General features: G+C 44.6%; 1 protein-coding gene across 1 annotated transcript in view; it reads right to left on the bottom strand.

Annotated features, from left to right (window-relative positions):
• The window catches only part of LOC311240465 (insulin-like growth factor 2 mRNA-binding protein 1), a gene marked incomplete at its 5' end in the record, with an annotated part of 44,670 nt that extends 24,371 nt beyond the window's left edge, over positions 1-20,299 (bottom strand). The window contains 2 exons of the mRNA XM_084329046.1: positions 14,739-15,331; positions 19,679-20,299. Coding sequence (XP_084185172.1) covers positions 14,739-15,331; positions 19,679-20,299 — 1,214 coding nt within the window. The remainder of the gene's footprint in view (positions 1-14,738; positions 15,332-19,678) is intronic.
• Positions 20,300-21,398: the final 1,099 nt, after the last annotated feature.

The following is a 21,398-nucleotide window of genomic DNA, read 5'->3' as shown; positions in this document are numbered from 1 at the left end:
AGATTAGATGATAGAAGAGGAGAGGAGAGGAGAGGAGAGGAGAGGAGAGGAGAGGAGAGGAGAGGAGAGGAGAGGAGAGGAGAGGAGAGGAGAGGAGAGGAGGGAGAGGAGAGGAGAGGAGAGGAGAGGAGAGGAGAGGAGAGGAGAGGAGAGGAGAGAGGAGAGGAGAGGAGAGGAGAGGAGAGGAGAGGGGAGGATATGGGAGGAAAATAAGGGAAAGGAGAGGAGAGGAGAGGAGAGGAAAGGAGAGGAGAGGAAAGGAGAGGAGCGGGGGTAGAGGATAGGAGAGGATGGGGAAAGGGAAGGAGAGGAGAGGAGAGGAGAGGAAAGGGAAACCAATGCGCAGCTGGAAAATAAGAGGGCAATCATGTGTATATAGTATACACTTCAAATGAGATGAGAGGAGAGGAGAAGAGAGGAGAGGAGAAATATGCATATACACTTCAAATGAGAAGAGAGGCGAGGAGAGGAGAGGAGAACCGATGCACAGATGGGAAATACTGTAACAGGGCAATCACATGTATATACACTTCAAATGAGCAGATGAGATGAGATGAGATGAGATGAGATGAGATGAAATATAAAATGAGAACTTTATTAATCTCTGTGGGGATTGTACTGTTGTCTGCAGCTACACAACTACACAACAACATAATGAGATACATGTATAAACATATGAGAGCCCTGTAGAAACATGACATAAATGTAGAAACATATGAGATACATGTATAAACATATGCGATGCATGCAATGAGATACATGTATAAACATATGAGATACATGTTAAACATATGAGATACATGTATAAACATAATGAGATACATGTATAAACATATGAGATACATGTTAAACATATGAGATACATGTTAAACATATGTTATATATGTAGAAATATATGAGAGCACTGTAGAAAAGAGATGGAGTTATGTGCGTTACGAGCAAACATGTACACATACAAATGAATCCTTGCAATGAAGACCCATATGAGTCTGTTTTAAAGTGACACGGTGTAATATTCCTATTAATAAATCTTTAATTTAATTTCCACTCATACCCTCATTACAGCAATGACAAGCTTACAAAACAAAGACAGTTATCAGCAGGATTATACATAGAAGCACAACAAATAAGAATAAACAATTCAAATCAGTTAAGACAAGTTGATACACAGTAGTCGGAGATCATACTTTTAAATGCAGCAAGAGAAAGGAAGAAATTCCAACTTCAGAATCAGTTGGAGGGCATTCCAGGTGTTGGAACTTGGAAGCATAAAGGTTTCCTAGTTCAGAGCAAACTGGAGGAACCCTAAGAACCAACCAGTAATTTGAATGTGTAGAATAGGTTCCAAGATTCCATTCCAACAGTGTTGTGATGTAAGGAGGAAGTTTACCAATAAGGGCTTTAAAAAATAAACAAATACCAATAATAATTCCACAGTGGAAAAGCCAGTAAATGTTTCTGTTTTAATGTGATGAATAACTAAATAGTTGGTCATTTACAATAAAGATTCTATCATCTTTTTATTGAAAAAGTAATGGCCTGAATCCATCGTATTATATCTTGGGATGTATACCGAAAGGCACATACTATGGGGATACGTTGTACATCTTGAGAATGTTACTGTTAACAGCAAGGAAAATGATAACTATGGCATGGTTACTAAATCAACCACCTACAGTCAAACAATGGACCAAGAGATTGAGACAGATGTATATAATGACAGAAATTACTGCACAATTGCAACTGAAAAAAGATATGTTTATGCAGATACTTGTAACTTTGTACCTGGATACACACTAACATGAGTCTGACCTACCTCCTTCCCTCTTTTTCGTTTATTTTCCTGTCCTTAAAATAAATATTTTTATTTTCCTGTCCTTTTAAAAATATATATATAAATGTTTCCTCCCCTGGGTTGTTTATGAGGTTGTTTATGAGGCGTACTCGGTTTCTACTGCTTATTTTGTTTATTCTGAAAAAAAAATTTATCCACTTTTTCTCCTCTTTTTCTATTTTTCTCCCATCCCAATTTTGCTGTGCCAATTCTCCCCTCCCCTGTCTTGAACGTTGCTCGCATATACCCCCACTGGCCGGTTGGAGGGAGGATAGAAGCCTTGCATCACGTGTCCCCTCCGATACACGAGGAGGCAGCCTGTCACATCTTTTCACCTGCCAGCGCGGACTCTCATTGGCGAGGTGTAACGTGTGGGAGGCTCACACTACCCCCGCCATTTCCTGTCTCTGCTGTGCAGGCGTCCCCCAACCGACCTGTAGGAGTCACTGTCCACAACGTCCAGATTACCACCCATTGACTTCCACCCGCTAACTCTGCCAATTGAGTCAGTATGACGGCCGGGCCAAGCCGGTGGCAACACCGACAGCCGGATTCGAACCTGGTGTCTCATGCGTTGGTGACGTGCGCAATGTCCACTGCGCCACCCAGCCGCCCATCTATTCTGAATATTTTGAAAACAAATTGAATAAACTGGAAGAGCTTGAGTGGCAAATGTCATTGACTATGTGAATCAAGTATATATATATGATCAATATATCAATATCAATATCAATATATCAAGTATATATATGATCAATGCAACGTGATGTTCACTATGACACAAAATAAAAGAAAGTAAAAAAAAATTAAATGGGCCTGAATATAATGTGACCCTGATTAAAAGATAAAAATGCAAAATAATGTTTAATCTGAGTTATTTAAATAAAATAATTTAAATAAATATACGTATATATATTTTTTAATTAAAAGAAAAAATGAAAGCCTGTTGGTAGGTCTATTTCTAACTTAATTTCGATCTCAAAGTGAAAAATAGAACTATAGGTTACATTTAAATTAGACTGCATTATTGATCACCATGATCTTAAAATTGGAATTGCAAAATGGGCAGTTCAAATCAAGCGATCTGATTGGTTTATAGCCATATATATCAACTGGCGCTGCTCTGATGGCTGCCTTTCTGATCGCTCCGACGAGACTGTGCTTTATTTTGTTAATTTTTATAGTATTAGGAGTTTTATTTGCACCAACTGTTGGTGCATTATATGTGTATGACCGTCAGTCAATCATTGACATTGGATTAAGAAAAACTTACCGTTTGGATTGCTCTCTGGATCGGATCGCTGAACAGCAGAAATGGCCCGCCGAGATCCTTTGTTATGCCGGCCATGGCCAAGACGCCAAGAAGCCGCCGCGAAGACGAGGAAAGAGAGCCGGGGTCCGGAACAGACTGAGGTCCAAACGACACAGAACCACATTGCCCAGCATATTGTTGGCCAATGTGCAATCGATAGGAAACAAATTGGACGACATCAGAGCAAGGATCCAATTCCAGAGGGACATTCGGGATTGTAACGTCCTCTGTTTCACAGAAACTTGGCTGAGTCCAGATGTCCCGAATCACGCGATAGAACCGGCAGACCATTTCTTCGTTCTCCGCAAAGACCGGACGGCACAAGAGTCACTAAAGACGAGAGGAGGCGGCATTGCCTTCATGATAAACAAGGAGTGGTGCGATTTAGGCAACACAAAGGAACTGTCTAACCACTGCTCCCCAGACCTGGAGTTTATCACGATAAAATGTCGACCCTTCTTCCTCCCAAGAGAGTTAACGTCCATCATCCTCATCGGAGTGTACATTCCACCACACGCGAACACTGGGGTCGCACTTTCAAAACTTCACGACGAGGTAAACAAACTCCAGGCAGCTAATGTTGACGCGGCCATTTTGGTCTTGGGGGATTTCAACAGCGCGCGTCTTAAAAAGGTGCTGCCGAATTTCTATCAGCATGTGACCTGTCCCACCAGAGGCGAGAACATATTAGACCATGTATACTCGCAATTTAAGAATGGGTACAAGTCACAGGCTCTTAGTCCATTCGGTAAAAGCGATCACGCCGCCATCTTTCTTTTGCCTAAGTACAGACAGAGTCTCAAGCGAACGCCGGTGGTCTCGCGAGAGGTTAAGCGTTGGGCCGTGACGTCAGTGGAGTCACTCCAAGCAGTGCTGGGAAGCACAGAATGGAGTGTATTCCGTGATAACACAGCCAATATTAACGAATACACCGAAACGGTGATTGACTATGTCTGTACTCAGGTAGAAGTAATAATCCCCTCCACCAAAATTAATATCTACCCAAATCAAAAGCCCTGGGTAGACAAATCCGTCCGTGAGGCTCTGAAAGTGCGCACATCAGCATACAACACCGGGCTGGTGACAGGCAACATGGAAGAACACAAGATGGCAAGATACAACGTCAGGAGAGCAGTAATAGAGGCAAAACGGCGTTACAGGGATAAAGTTGAACTTCAGTTTGAACAGGCTGACTCTAGAGGCATGTGGCAGGGCCTCAGAACAATGACAGACTACAAAGGAACCCCCCTCAAACTGAACAGTGACATCTCCTTAGCAAATGATCTCAACTCCTTCTATGCGAGGTTTGAGGCTGTGAATAACAACACCAGCCTACAAACCACGGCAATGGGGGGGGGGGGGTCTGCTGATGGAGACTCAGTGTTCAGGGTAACAGAGCATGAGGTGAGACGGATCTTTAAAAAAGTGGATATCAGGAAGGCAGCAGGACCGGACGGCATCCCCGGCCGCGTCCTAAAAGTCTGTGCCGACCAACTGGCCCCGGTATTCACTGACATCTTCAACCTGTCCTTGGAACAGGCCGTCATCCCCACCTGTCTGAAGAAGTCCACCATCATCCCTGTACCCAAAAAATCTACGCCCGCTTGCCTCAACGACTACCGCCCTGTAGCCCTCACCTCCATAGCCATGAAGTGCTTTGAGAAGCTAGTGAAGGGCTACATCTGTTCCTCCCTCCCCATCAACCTGGACCCTCTGCAATTTGCATATCGCCCCAACAGGTCCACGGAGGACGCCATAGCCCATGTGCTGCACACAGCAGCATCACATCTGGACAAGAGGCAGGGGAACTATGTGAGAATGCTGTTCATCGACTACAGCTCAGCATTCAATACCATAGTCCCCTCCAAACTCATAGCCAAGCTCAGGGACCTGGGCTTGAACTATGACCTGTGCCAGTGGGTCCTGGACTTCCTGACGGGCAGACCCCAGGTGGTAAGAGCCGGCAACTGCACCTCCTCATCCATCACGCTCAACATAGGGGCCCCCCAGGGCTGTGTTCTGAGCCCCCTCCTCTACTCCCTGTACACACATGACTGCGTAGCACAGCGGAACAACAACACCATCATCAAATTTGCTGATGACACAGTAGTGGTGGGCCTGATCTCTGCCAACGACGAAAGGGCCTACCTGGAAGAGGTAGAGAACCTGTCACAGTGGTGTCAGGAGAACTGCCTCTCCCTGAACGTCAGCAAAACAAAAGAGATGATTGTGGACTTCAGGAGGTCGGGGGTCAAGGACTACAGCCCCCTCAGCATCGACGGGGCACCAGTTGAGAGAGTGAACAGTTTCAAGTACCTCGGAGCCCACATATCCGAGGACTTGACATGGACCACACACATTGACAGTGTTGTGAAGAAGGCACGACAACGCCTCTACTTCCTCAGGCGCCTAAGGAAGTTCCAAGTCAGTCAGAAGATCCTTAGGAACTTCTACTCATGTACAATAGAGAGCATCCTGACCGGCAACATCACCTCCTGGTTTGGGAATAGCACTGCACAAGACCGTAGCAGACTACAAAGAGTGACACGTTCAGCCGAACGCACAATTAGAGGGGGGCTTCCCACCCTCCAGAACATTTACAACAAGCGGTGCAAGGGGAAGGCTAAGAGAATTATTAAGGACTCGAGCCACCCGAACAACTGCCTCTTTGAACTGCTGCTGTCAGGCAAGCGATACCGGAGTCTTATGGCGAGCACAGAAAGACTCAGAAGGAGCTTCTATCCCCAGGCCATCAGGCTGCTAAACGAACAATAATCGCTAAACGAACAATAATCACTATGCAACAACCATCAAATGCACACAGCACACACACCCACACGCACACACTCACTCAAACAAACAACACACTGCAGCACCCACTCTCCACACTTTAGATCACACAAACACACTTACACTTTATATTTATTGATAAAGGATTTGCACTACAACTCGTACACCTACTGTGAATTGTACCTAAACTGCACCTCGTCCATTTATGCCTTGCACTATATAGTATTGTATATTAGTACACTGCACAGTATTGTATATTGTATGGTAACTACGTCTACGAACATTGTACATATGTCTAAACTGAACACTGTGACCTCTTTTTTTACTTCTAATTTTTACTATGTTTTTATTTCATACTTATCTTGTCATGCACAGTCTCTGGAGCGCAACAGTAAGAAGCATTTTGTACAAAAGTATTCTGTACTTCTGTATGACAACTATTAAAGAAACTTGAAACTTGAAACTTGGAATAATAACTGTACACCGATATAATATAATAACAGTTCATATGACAACTGCTTGGACTGAATACGCTCTGACTCAATAGTATTTATTGAGAGCTACTTAAAGGAACACGCCAACATTTTGCTTCCATTCATTGTGCTAAGCTAGGCTAACGTGGAGCCAGATAGCTTTCTACTGAACGCACAGAGAGAAAACTGGTATCTATCTTCTTGTCTCTCTCTGGAGAAGACGATAAACTAATTTCCCAAAATGTGTTATACTATGCACATCAGTGGCGTCGTTAGCCCTGGGCTTCCGGGGCTTTAGCCCCGGATGTTTTTCTCCTAGCCCCGGATCTAAAAAAAAAAAAAAAAAAAAATTTTTTTTTTTTTTTTTTTTATGTCAGCATCCCCATTGTCTTTGCTGAATGTTTGTTAGTGTTTGGTATTTTTTGTTTTTAGTACTTTTAAAAATGTTTAGTAAGTAGTTTTCATTTGATCCTATAATTTTTCATTCACCGATTTGTGGACTTTTTTTTTAGTGTCCTGAAAGGCACCTTATAAATCAAATGCATTATTATTATTATTATTATTATTATTATTATTATTATTATTATTATTATTATTATTATTATTATTATTATTATTATTATTATTATTATTATTATTATTATTATTATTATTATTATTATTATTATTATCATCATCATCCAGGAGGGAAAAGACACTTTGGATAGTAGGGACTGCATCTCTGCCTGTCCTGACCAGGAAACACTTTGCAACTGTGATCTCCTCTGGCAATAGTTGGATATTGTAATGTGTGGCGAGGGGTTGCAGCAATTCCACTGAGAGAAACTGGTCTGAGGCTGGATAACATGCCTGTATGCCTCTCATAAGTTGTTATCCAACTCATGAGAACCTGCTCTCAAGCTCTGGATAGAACAGTCTCTGTCTCAGCTGATCTCCTGAGCTGAGGTCTGAGCTTGTGCCACAAGATGCCATTACATATGGCCTTTGTCCTGTCATACATGTCCACTGCCATCTCTGAGGTGCGATAACCTTTGAGTGTGTCCTGCACTGCGCTTTTAAATAGTACAGATAGGTATTGAAGATGTGCACTTTAACGCAGCAGCACCTGGAGCCTCCATACCCATGTCCAGTGTCCACTGACAAAGACATGCTCATGATACTGTGATAAACTATAATAAGCTTTAATCGAACCCTGGTTCATTTCCTCGGATAGTCCGGTTGGTTTGGGGTGGTGTGAAAGCTCATTCACTCTTGCAAGTGAACCCTGCATTTGAGATGTGAATGCAAAGCGGACCAAAGGCAGGAAAATACCCAAAAATCTAATATCTTTTTTATGAGACTTTTTTTTTTCATTGCTTAAGCATGATTTTTTAAACGGGGCCCGGTGTTTCAAAACACACAATTAGCACAACCACACACACAATTATCAGAACACCTCAGATCCTTTGCTAAATTAAACACTTGTCAAAACCATACACTAATTTAAAAAAACTACATTTTGTTACTATATGAAACACACGTTTTATATGACTTAATTCTGTTTGAACCAGTTACTCACACTGCTGTGCTTAACCTAAAACACATTTAGCTATTCTACTTCTCAGTGATTAGAGTACTGTAAGTGAAGTACGCAGAGAATGTGCAAATATACAATAAATTCACCAAACACTACACAAGACCAATGCTGTAGACTGATGAAAATATTATTTATTTATCTACATATACCCAAATCAATGATGCAGACTGCTGGAAAAAAAACATTTTCTCTCCATATACCCAAATCAATGATGCAGACTGATGAAAATATAAATTTTCTCGCCATATAACCAAATCAGTCAACATTTCAACATGGAGAATCACAACAAAACATGTCCCAGTTTTCATGCTACTATGTGCATAACACTGTAAGCTCAGCAAATATCAGACAAACATAAAATACTGTATCCAGTAGGCCTACAGGTTAAAATTACAGTAAAACAAAAACAATTTTGAAAATTTTTAAATAGAGTACAGAAAATACTAGACATTATCTCTTTGCCTAGCTGGATCTGGCAAGATACTTTTTTGCTCTGTGTATTGTTTTGCAAAAAGTGTGAGGCTGACATTGTGCTTATAGAGGTGCAAATCTGGGCCTATGTTTTGCTCCTTGAGTGTAATGTTTTGATAATTGTGTAATACTTTTGATTTGAGTGTTTATGCAATTGAAGAAAACTGTAAAGACTAGAGATTAACTGTTTATTTCTTTTGTACATAGGCTGTGCATATGTTTGTTTGTTTGTTTATTTGCTTATGTGTATGATTCTTAACTGTTTTTATTTTGTTATTGGTGTATATGTGTGTATGTATGTACAGTATATGTATATATATATATGTGTATATATGTATATTTGTACTCCTGTTGGGGCCTCTTGGACCAGATCAATGTTTTATCTGGCTAAATAAAGGTTAAATAAATAAATAAGAAACTGATGATTTGGTCCTGTTAACTTTGAATTTTCTATGGGGACTGCCCAGATCCCTCTCATGGACATGGACCTCACTTTGAGAACCTCTAATGATTCTAGTTCTTCAGTATTCATCTCTAATTACTCTAAAATTGCGTATTACTGTGTTTAAAAAAAAAAAAAAGAAAAAATGGGGGGGGGGGAACCCCCCTCCACCCCCCCTGGGCTGAAGCCCCCAATGTTTTCTAACCCTAAAAACGCCCCTGATGCACATGCTAGCAGCTGCTACAGTATATTGTCATAAGGATAGCATCCCTGCTGTAACTGTCACTGTTATCTTCCTAGCAGGGCTGAAATAAACAAGGTAATGTTAGTGTATGTTGCACAGCAACCACCTCACACTATAGGCGGGTTTCTCGTCCACGTCAGACTCGCACGCATCAAGAAGGCAAAAAGGAACGTAATCCTGGTCAGAACAACGGGGCAGACTACAATATATTTGCATGGGTTAGCAATACTAGCGATCTATACGATCAGTCCATGCCAAAGCTAGACATGTAAAAGGTGAAAGACTCTCACTCACAGCCTGAGCTGATTTGACAAAATGACATCCAGCCATTTAATTTGTCAGGGGCGACAGTGGCTCAGGAGGTAGAGCGGTTGTCTGGTAATCGGAAGGTACCCGGTTCAAGTCCCGGCAGTGTGTCGAAGTGTCCTTGAGCAAGACACTTAACCCCTAACTGCTCCCGATGAGCAGGTTGGCACCTTGCATGTTTGCCGCCGCCGTCTGTTTGCCGCCGCCTGAATGTGTATAAAATTGTAAAGTGCTTTGGATAAAAAAGCTATATAAACACAGTCCATTTCACTGTATGTGTGAGTAGCAGCACTTCCATGCAGTAGATTCGTGTTTGTGTACAGAAAATGATTCTGATTAACATTATTATTTCTTAAACAAAATGTATCATAATATGTATCACAAATTATACATGCAAACCCCCCTCCTAATCCCACCAACTCATCATCGCTAGTACACACAGTCAGCCGTAGTTGTCGACAGAGATACACACTCCATCATATGCACTGGACTCAGATGTTTAGAACAAGACATACCTTAAAGGAACACGCCAACATTTTGGGAAATTAGCTTACCGTCTTCTCCAGAGAGAGACAAGAAGATAGATACCAGCTTCCTCTCTGTGCGTTCAGTAGAAACCTATCTGGCTGGATGTTAGCCTAGCTTAGCACAATGAATGGAAGCGGACATGTACGGTTAGCCTTTGGAAGAGGTGTTACAGTAGTTGGACAATGTGTAGGCTACCCATACATGTCAGCTTCCATTCATTGCAAATGCCCGGTATGCCAGATGGTCAGTCCAGGCCTGGGTTCAGCCAAATACTCAAAGACACTTAGATACAGCTCCAGATTAAACATGCAGGCAGTCATTGGATGAAAACTTGTAGAGCTGCCTTGGATCTCAACTTTTTTATACTGATTTAATGCTCTTACATAAGCTATCCCACTCCTCGTCACCCCATGTCAAATTCTTATATCTTGAGAGCTGATAAGGCCCCATTACCCAGGTTCTGTGCTTTATCGACTTCAAAAAGGCTTTTGACTCGATACACAGAGCCGTGATGATGAGGATACTCAAGGCCTACGGAGTCTCTCCCAATCTACTCCGGGCCATAGGGACCATGCACACGGGTACAAGGGCCAAGGTGGTAACCCCAGACGGCAACAGTGAAGAATTTGACATACTGGCTGGAGTGATGCAAGGGGACACTTTTCGTCATAGTCCTCGACTATGCGCTCAGGAAGGCCATCAATGGACGGGAGCAGGAACTAGGTCTCACAATAACCCCAAGGAGATCGAGACGACACCCCGCCATAGTCTTAACAGACCTTGCTTACGCGGACGACATCAGCCTGCTCTCTGACCACGTGGAGCAGGCACAGGAACTCCTGTGCAGAGTGGAGACGGAGTGCGCCAAGGTTGGCCTTAGGCTAAATGCCAAGAAAACCGAGGTGATAATGTATAACATCCTCCCGGATGTAGTCTGGGTCATTTACCATTACAGAAACATTTCTTTATTATCCTATCAAACCATTTGAAGTACGATAAGGGATGAGGGAGAGAATGGATGAGGTAATGGAGTTTAACTCTTTCACTACCACACAACAAAGGGTTAACATTTTCACTACCACACTGCAGAAGGTTAACCCTTTCACTGCCACACTACAAACTGTTAACGCTTCCACTACCACACTTCAGAGTGTGGTAGTGAAAGGGTTAAACTTCTATAGTGTGGTAGTGAAAGGGTTAAAACAGGCCGAGCTCTTGACACAAGAACACTAGACAACATGCGACTGTAAAAGACAAGAATAGAACAGACCTATAATGGGGAAAGGAAAGCAGTACAAAAGTATTTCACATTTATATGGTGAAATAAATTAATTGAGAATGTTGCTTTGACATTTAGCGTTTCCCCCAAAAGCCAAAAATAAGGCTGGTTGCTAAAAAAAGAAATAATAATAATAATAATAATAACAAAACATGCATTTAAATTGGCAATACTTACTTACTTACTTACTTACTGTGTAGATTTTACTCAACAGCACCCACCTGTGGCCGCAAGAGGGAACTGCTCAATGTTTTACACAGAATATAGCTGGATACATTTCTGCTGAATGCAGACAGGATATTGGTATATATCTTGTTGTCTGACTCTGGAGAAGACGGTAAGCACACTGCCCATAATGTTGCCGTGTTCCTTTCATGTTTGACTAGGCATTTCAGACGAGGCCAACTGTGATCAACCATCATGTGTTGTAGTTTCACCCAATGTCCACTAGATGGAGATAATTCACCATATACACAGTATATCCATCATTTGGTTCTGTCTGTTGCGTTAACACACAATGGAAGACCTCTTAGCAGTCACGGTGTCACATTTAGATTAGATTACAATAGATCAAATTGTATTGTCATCGTACAGCATAAGTACAGTACAACGAAAAGAAGTTGGCATCTAACCAGAGTGCAAGGTAACAGTAAAGTGCAATAACAATATACAATGTATTGTGATTAAAATGAGATATATATAAATGAGTACTACATAGTAAATATGCTAATATGTTGTATGCACAGTGATATAGGTATACACTATGGTAGTAAGCCATACTGGCCAGTGGTATAACTAGTAAGAGTAGGTAGGGATATACAGTATATTGAATTTCCCCAAGGGGATCAATAAAGGAATATCTTATCTTATCTTATCTTATACAGATGTATATACTGTATATATTTTATATAGATATGTAAACAGGAATATATGCAGGTATATATATATATATATATATGGTGTATACAGTATTATTGTATACGGCTATCATCCAAGTGATTTGGAATGACTTCACAACTACGCAGCTGTCCAAAAACAAACCTAACAGACTTGTGGTTCTTCACCTCATCAGTTCATCTTCATTTACTGGAGTGTGCGTGTGTGTGTGTGTGTGTGTGTGTGTGTGTGTGTGTGTGTGTGTGTGTGTGTGTGTGTGTGTGTGTGTGTGTGTGTGTGTGTGTGTGTGTGTGTGTGTGTGTGTGTGTGTGTGTGCGTGCGCGTGCGTGCGCGTGCGTGTGTGTGTGTGTGTGTTGCATGCGTGCGTGTGTGTGTGTGTGTGTGTTACACAGGAGGCTACTTGACCTACTCCATCTGACACAGGGTCACTGAGGAGCCCGACCAGCCCGACCACCAGACCCAGGGTAGAGGGGCTCAGTGAAGGTGGAGTGGAAGGTGTGTAGGAGGGTCAGTGTGTCAGAGGAGACTCTGTAGAAGGACTGAGTGCCAGCAGGACAGTCCAGATACACTCCTACTCTATTGAAGCCAGAGGGGTTAATGACTGTAGTTCTCTGACTGTGCCTGATAGTGTAACTATCATCAAAACACAACAGACACCAGGATTTATCGTTATGTCCAAGATGGCATTCTTTGCCTGTTCCTCTCTTTATACATACATATTCAAGTATGTAATTACACCTTTTGAACACAAGAGGGCTACACAGCTTTTCTGGTAAATCAGCTCTGATACCTGTTTACAACATGGTTTAGTCATTCTATTGTCATTGATATACCTATATTAAGACATCCTTTACACTAGCAGCTACCTTAAGACATTATTATTATTATTATTATTATTATTATTATTATTATTATTATTATTATTATTATTATTATTATTATTATTATTATTATTATTATTATGCTTTTTTTTTTAAATAAATAAAATATGGTGTAATGTTTGGTGAATGTTTAAAGTGAGTGTGTGCATGTTGTGTGCAATGAATGTAGAATGTATGAGGGAATTTGGGTCTCTAAAGTCTTACAGGGATTATCATGTATCCTTGCCCACAATTCTTGGACATTGTCACAGGACCATAAAACATGCTTTAAGGTGACCTTCCTCTGACTTGCAGCGCCAGCAGTTTGCCGTGTCTCTTAACCCGAGTCTAAACAGTCTGGAGGGAGTCCAGTAGAAGCGATGCGTGATCTTAAATGTAACGAGCCGTACCCACGCATCCCTACACACTGATTTAATGCTCTTACATAAGCTATCCCACTCCTCGTCACCCCATGTCAAATTCATATCTTGAGAGCTGATAAGGCCCCATTACCCAGGTTCTGAGTTGATATGGAATAATACGCCTCAAGACCTTTCCCATAGCTTGTTAACACTTTGTCTAATAACTCCGCGGCTTCTGGAGCTGGTGTACTAGATCCATAGATCTCCACTAGCAAATGGCGAAGTTGCAGATATCTGAAAACAGTCCTCAAAATATTTCAATATACAGCGGTCAGGTGGCGTAGTGGAGATTGCGCTCGTCACCAATGCAAGAGGCTGCGGTCTCGACTCCCGGAGTCAGCATTGCCTTGGCTTGGGCTGATCGTCATACTAACTCGTTTGGCTGGGTTAGGGGGAGGGAAGCCGTGGGTGGGAAACTGGCGTTGTGAACAGCGACGCCTACAGGTCAGGTCTGGGCGCTTGCTCAGCGGAGGCAGGACTTGAGGAAGGCAGCGTGACCTCCCACGCGTTACACTTCACCAATGAGAGTCCTCGCTGCCAGGTGAGAAGAGAGCCACTGGCTGTCGCCGCACGTGTCGGAGGAAGCGTGCGGATACTTCAGGGTTCCCTTGTACCGACCAGTAGGAGAACATGCGCACAACAACCAGGTAGGGGAGGGGGGGAATTGGCACAACGACAAAAAATTGGGACGGGGAGAAAACAGAGAAAAATCGGAGAAAGCGAGATACAAAAAAATTATAAAATATTTCAATATACCATGTAACAATGTCCCTCTCCAACAGAAGGGGGTTTTCCCAATATGCACCTTCAGGTTCAGCCAAATACTCAAAGAGACACTTAGATACAGCGCCAGATTAAACATGCAGGCAGTCATTGGATGTGCTGGACTCAGACAGCGTGGCCATTTCAAGTAACGTCTTTATTCATCTAACACAACTGCGCCACGCCTTACAGCAACAGCTATGGATGCCCGTAAGGGACATCCACTACATCTCCCCTTCTCCCAGGAATAAACCTAACCTCCTCAAGTATAAACATCCTCCAGTATATTCAGACATCTACTACAGACATCCATTACATCTCTCCTTCTCCCAGGAAAAAAAACCTAACATCCTCAAGTATATGTTGAAATACTCTAAAGAGAACCATAATGATGTAACATTACATAACATCCCTGCACAGATAATACAGGTAAGTGCCTTCTAGCTGTAAGGTGAAGCACTCATTTTTTTTTTTTTTTTTTACTGAACGTAGTCCTTGAGCCATTCTGGCGGCTTTATCTGCCGTCTCGGAACGTCTCTCACTTTAGTCTCTGTACTCTCTCTCTAGTCAGGGCGCTTGGCACTATTTCCTCCTCTGTTGTTTGCTCCTCCTGTGGAGTCGGTGTCTCTTGTGGCTCAGGGAGAGCTTGCAGATGAGCCCTGTTCCTCCTCACCACCTCTTCTCCTGCCCGGACCACATAGGAGCGTGGCGTGTCAGCCTTCCTGAGCACCGTAGCTGGCCGTTTTGAGGTGGAGATCCACACCGATTGACCCGGTCTCTGTGTGGCCCGGTGTCTCTCATTAAAGTTCTGTGTCTGTCTCAGTTTCAGTTGGTAGTCCTTTTCCTGAAAGGCCTTCGTTTTGGGCCATTGTGGTTTCAGGTGGGCCGGCGCCTGTGGCAGTGGGGAGCGGAGCTTCCTGCCCATCAGGAGCTCAGCAGGTGATGGTCCATGCTGCAATGGTGTGACTCTGTACGCTAACAGTGCCCTGTGTGGGTCTTCATTCTTACTCAACAGTGACTTAGCCGTCTTGACAGCTCTCTCTGCCTCTCCATTGCTCTGGGCAAAGTACGGGCTACTTGTCACATGAGCAAAGTCATAATCTGTGGCAAAGGCGGCAAACTCCGCTGACGCAAACTGTGGACCATTATCACTCCGCAGGACCTCTGGGACCCGTGTCTGGAGTACATGGCCTTTAACGCCTCGATCACTCCTTTAGTTGTGGTAATGGGGGTTTTCTCTATTTCAATGTACCTTGAATAGTAGTCTACTGCTAACAGGTAGGTGGTGCCCTTTAGGTAAAACATATCCACCCCTACCTTTTGCCACGGCCGCTGAGGCAATGCCGATGGTATCATTGGCTCTGGATGGCGTGTCTGACTCTTCACACATGTTTCATACTGTGTTACTACCTTAGCGATCCGACTACTTAAGCCCATCCACCACACTGACTGCTCTGCTCTCGCTCTGCACTTAGATATCCCCATGTGTCCCTCATGTAAACGTGCCAGCATTTCTGTTTGCAAAGTCTCTGGTACTACTATCCTCCGTCCTTTCATTAAAAGGCCTCCTGCACAGTATAGCTCACTCTGGTAGATCCAGTAGGGCTTTAGCTGCTGTGGCAGTTCCTCCTGTCAAGTTTCTTTAATAGTTGTCATACAGAAGTACAGAATACTTTTGTACAAAATGCTTCTTACTGTTGCGCTCCAGAGACTGTGCATGACAAGATAAGTATGAAATAAAGACATAGTAAAAATTAGAAGTAAAAAAAGAGGTCACAGTGTTCAGTTTAGACATATGTACAATGTTCGTAGACGTAGTTACCATACAATATACAATACTGTGCAGTGTACTAATATACAATACTATATAGTGCAAGGCATAAATGGACGAGGTGCAGTTTAGGTACAATTCACAGTAGGTGTACGAGTTGTAGTGCAAGTCCTTTATCAATAAATATAAAGTGTAAGTGTGTTTGTGTGATCTAAAGTGTGGAGAGTGGGTGCTGCAGTGTGTTGTTTGTTTGAGTGAGTGTGTGCGTGTGGGTGTGTGTGCTGTGTGCATTTGATGGTTGTTGCATAGTGATTATTGTTCGTTTAGCGATTATTGTTCGTTTAGCAGCCTGATGGCCTGGGGATAGAAGCTCCTTCTGAGTCTTTCTGTGCTCGCCATAAGACTCCGGTATCGCTTGCCTGACGGTAGCAGTTCAAAGAGGCAGTTGTTCGGGTGGCTCGAGTCCTTAATAATTCTCTTAGCCTTCCCCTTGCACCGCTTGTTGTAAATGTTCTGGAGGGTGGGAAGCCCCCCTCTAATTGTGCGTTCGGCTGAACGTGTCACTCTTTGTAGTCTGCTACGGTCTTGTGCAGTGCTATTCCCAAACCAGGAGGTGATGTTGCCGGTCAGGATGCTCTCTATTGTACATGAGTAGAAGTTCCTAAGGATCTTCTGACTGACTTGGAACTTCCTTAGGCGCCTGAGGAAGTAGAGGCGTTGTCGTGCCTTCTTCACAACACTGTCAATGTGTGTGGTCCATGTCAAGTCCTCGGATATGTGGGCTCCGAGGTACTTGAAACTGTTCACTCTCTCAACTGGTGCCCCGTCGATGCTGAGGGGGCTGTAGTCCTTGACCCCCGACCTCCTGAAGTCCACAATCATCTCTTTTGTTTTGCTGACGTTCAGGGAGAGGCAGTTCTCCTGACACCACTGTGACAGGTTCTCTACCTCTTCCAGGTAGGCCCTTTCGTCGTTGGCAGAGATCAGGCCCACCACTACTGTGTCATCAGCAAATTTGATGATGGTGTTGTTGTTCCGCTGTGCTACGCAGTCATGTGTGTACAGGGAGTAGAGGAGGGGGCTCAGAACACAGCCCTGGGGGGCCCCTATGTTGAGCGTGATGGATGAGGAGGTGCAGTTGCCGGCTCTTACCACCTGGGGTCTGCCCGTCAGGAAGTCCAGGACCCACTGGCACAGGTCATAGTTCAAGCCCAGGTCCCTGAGCTTGGCTATGAGTTTGGAGGGGACTATGGTATTGAATGCTGAGCTGTAGTCGATGAACAGCATTCTCACATAGTTCCCCTGCCTCTTGTCCAGATGTGATGCTGCTGTGTGCAGCACATGGGCTATGGCGTCCTCCGTGGACCTGTTGGGGCGATATGCAAATTGCAGAGGGTCCAGGTTGATGGGGAGGGAGGAACAGATGTAGCCCTTCACTAGCTTCTCAAAGCACTTCATGGCTATGGAGGTGAGGGCTACAGGGCGGTAGTCGTTGAGGCAAGCGGGCGTAGATTTTTTGGGTACAGGGATGATGGTGGACTTCTTCAGACAGGTGGGGATGACGGCCTGTTCCAAGGACAGGTTGAAGATGTCAGTGAATACCGGGGCCAGTTGGTCGGCACAGACTTTTAGGACGCGGCCGGGGATGCCGTCCGGTCCTGCTGCCTTCCTGATATCCACTTTTTTAAAGATCCGTCTCACCTCATGCTCTGTTACCCTGAACACTGAGTCTCCATCAGCAGACCCCCCCCCCCCCATTGCCGTGGTTTGTAGGCTGGTGTTGTTATTCACAGCCTCAAACCTCGCATAGAAGGAGTTGAGATCATTTGCTAAGGAGATGTCACTGTTCAGTTTGAGGGGGGTTCCTTTGTAGTCTGTCATTGTTCTGAGGCCCTGCCACATGCCTCTAGAGTCAGCCTGTTCAAACTGAAGTTCAACTTTATCCCTGTAACGCCGTTTTGCCTCTATTACTGCTCTCCTGACGTTGTATCTTGCCATCTTGTGTTCTTCCATGTTGCCTGTCACCAGCCCGGTGTTGTATGCTGATGTGCGCACTTTCAGAGCCTCACGGACGGATTTGTCTACCCAGGGCTTTTGATTTGGGTAGATATTAATTTTGGTGGTGGGGATTATTACTTCTATCTGAGTACAGACATAGTCAATCACCGTTTCGGTGTATTCGTTAATATTGGCTGTGTTATCACGGAATACACTCCATTCTGTGCTTCCCAGCACTGCTTGGAGTGACTCCACTGACGTCACGGCCCAACGCTTAACCTCTCGCGAGACCACCGGCGTTCGCTTGAGACTCTGTTTGTACTTAGGCAAAAGAAAAATGGCGGCGTGATCGCTTTTACCGAATGGACTAAGAGCCTGTGACTTGTACCCATTCTTAAATTGCGAGTATACATGGTCTAATATGTTCTCGCCTCTGGTGGGACAGGTCACATGCTGATAGAAATTCGGCAGCACCGTTTTAAGACGCGCGCTGTTGAAATCCCCCAAGACCAAAATGGCAGCGTCAACATTAGCTGCCTGGAGTTTGTTTACCTCGTCGTGAAGTTTTGAAAGTGCGACCCCAGTGTTCGCGTGTGGTGGAATGTACACTCCGATGAGGATGATGGACGTTAACTCTCTTGGGAGGAAGAAGGGTCGACATTTTATCGTGATAAACTCCAGGTCTGGGGAGCAGTGGTTAGACAGTTCCTTTGTGTTGCCTAAATCGCACCACTCCTTGTTTATCATGAAGGCAATGCCGCCTCCTCTCGTCTTTAGTGACTCTAATGCCGTCCGGTCTTTGCGGAGAACGAAGAAATGGTCTGCCGGTTCTATTGCATGATTCGGGACATCTGGACTCAGCCAAGTTTCTGTGAAACAGAGGACGTTACAATCCCGAATGTCCCTCTGGAATTGGATCCTTGCTCTGATGTCGTCCAATTTGTTTCCTATCGATTGCACATTGGCCAACAATATGCTGGGCAATGTGGTTCTGTGTCGTTTGGACCTCAGTCTGTTCCGGACCCCGGCTCTCTTTCCTCGTCTTCGCGGCGGCTTCTGGTGGTCTTGGCCATGGCCGGCATAACAAAGGATCTCGGCGGGCCATTTCTGCTGTTCAGCGATCCGATCCAGAGAGCAATCCAAACGGTAAGTTTTCCTTAATCCAATGTCAATGATTGACTGACGGTCATACACATATAATGCACCAACAGTTGGTGCAAATAAAACTCCTAATACTATAAAAATTAACAAAATAAAGCACAGTCTCGTCGGAGCGATCAGAAAGGCAGCCATCAGAGCAGCGCCAGTTGTGTAGGGCCACCCCTTTTTGCACTGCTGTATAAGCTGTCTGCAGACAGAGTCCTTTTGGTGTTCCTCAGCAATCTGTTGCAGCTTTGCCTTAGACGCTGGTAGGCCCTGCTGTACTGCCTCAACAAACACCTGTGCTTCTCCTTCCAGCTCTCTTTCCTCCTCTGTCAGTGTGCGCACGATTGGGGCCCTTGATAATGCATCTTCCGTTATCAACGCTTTCCCTGGGACATATACTATGTGGTATGTATATCTCAGTAGCCTAAGCCTAAAGCGCTGGATTCTTGGGGGTAAGTCATCTAGTGCCTTCGTACCTAACAGAGCCAACAGTGGCTTGTGGTCGGTCTCTATGGTAAATTGAAGGCCTATTATATACGAGCTGAGCCTTTCGCATGCCCATGTTACTGCCAGCGCCTCCTTCTCCACCTGGGCATATCTCTGCTCTGTGTCAGAGAGACTGCGTGAGATATAGGCTATCGGGCGCCACTCCTTGTTGTCCTGCATTTGGGTGAGGACTGCTCCCACTCCAAAAGATGATGCATCTGCAGACACTCTTGTCTTAGCATTTGGCCTGTACTGTGCTAGCACCCTATCTGAGGCCAGATCAGACTTCACCTTTTCAAAGGCTGTCTGCTGCACCTCTCCCCACACCCAGGCATTCTCTTTCACCAGTAAATCCCGTAGTGGTTTGGTAGTGTCTGTGAAAAGAGGTACAAACTTTCCCATGTATGTGGCCATGCCCAGGAACCGTCTCACGTCTGCAACATTTTGTGGAGCGGGCATGTCTACTATTGCCCTCACTTTCTCTGGGTCTGGCGCTATGCCCCCTGCACTGACTTTGTGGCCCACGAACACCAACTCTGTCTGTGCGAACATGCACTTTTCATTTAGGGTCAGGCCGGCTTCCTGAAGCCTGGACAGGACCGCAGTGAGACTCTCATCATGCTGGGTCCTATCTACGCCACATACCAGCACATCATCTGCGTGGCATATTATGCCCGTCAGCCCGTCCAAGAGCTGCGACATGCGCCTCTGAAAATGTTCTGGACCAGAGCTGATCCCGAACGGCAGGACATTGAAACAGAAGCGGCCACATGGAGTAACAAATGTGGTGAGCTCTCTGCATTCTTCTGATAGGGGAATCTGCCAGAACCCTGAGCGTGCGTCTAGCTTAGTGAAGATCTTTGCCCCATTCAATTGAGCCAATGACTGCTCTACCGATGGTAGTATGTGTCGTTCTCTACATACCGCCTCATTGAGTCTAGTCAGATCCACGCAGATCCTGATGTCTGTCTTGTTGGGCTTTATCACGGGTACCATACCCGCACACCACGGCGTTGGCCTTTCTATCCTTGAAATTACTCCCATTTTTTCCATTCTCTCCAACTCCTCCTTGACTTTGTCTGCTAGTGGTATAGGCACTCTGCGTGGAGTAGTGAGTGCGTATGGTACTGCATCCTCCTTTAGGCGAATGCAGTAATCCCCCTCTAGCCTCCCCAGGCCTGCGAACACTGTGGGGAATTTACGCCTGAAAAAGTCCCCTGGGTCCTCCAGTTCATCAACCCACCAGTCGCAAGGCTTCAACTGCTGGCAGACCTAATAAGGGTCTGACTAAAGAATCTACTACAAATACCGGCTGGGCAACCGTTCCACTTTTGCTCTTGAGCTGGCATATGACTTGCCCTGCTACCTGCAGCACCATGTTATTGGGCCCATATAGCTTCTTATCCGTTGCCATCAAGGGGCCGTCTCTGCTATATTTATATAGTCTGGTGGGGATAGCAGTGACTGCTGCTCCTGTGTCTATTTTAAAAGAGATCACTTCTCCATTGAGTTCTATGTCTGTGTGCCAGCCAGAGACATGATCCTTCACTTCTCCTAGAAAAAGGGTGTCCTGTTGTAACTCTCCCTCCTCTAGCATCTCATACACTGGCTGTGCGAAACGGCACACTGCAGCGAAATGCCCTGTCTTGTGGCACTTTCTACATTCTGCATTGCTAGCTGGACATTCTCTCCAGCTATGGGGGGAAAATCGACCACATTTCTGACATTTCTCTGTGTTTTTGACTGTCTCTGTCTGTCTTGTTCTGGTATACCCTGTTTGTTTGTGACCATATGCCTCTTT

Source organism: Notolepis coatsorum (genome assembly GCF_963971535.1).
Source record: "Notolepis coatsorum genome assembly, chromosome: 14".
NCBI classification, from domain to species: Eukaryota; Metazoa; Chordata; class Actinopteri; order Aulopiformes; family Paralepididae; genus Notolepis; species Notolepis coatsorum.
This window is presented reverse-complemented; position numbering and strand designations above follow the sequence as displayed.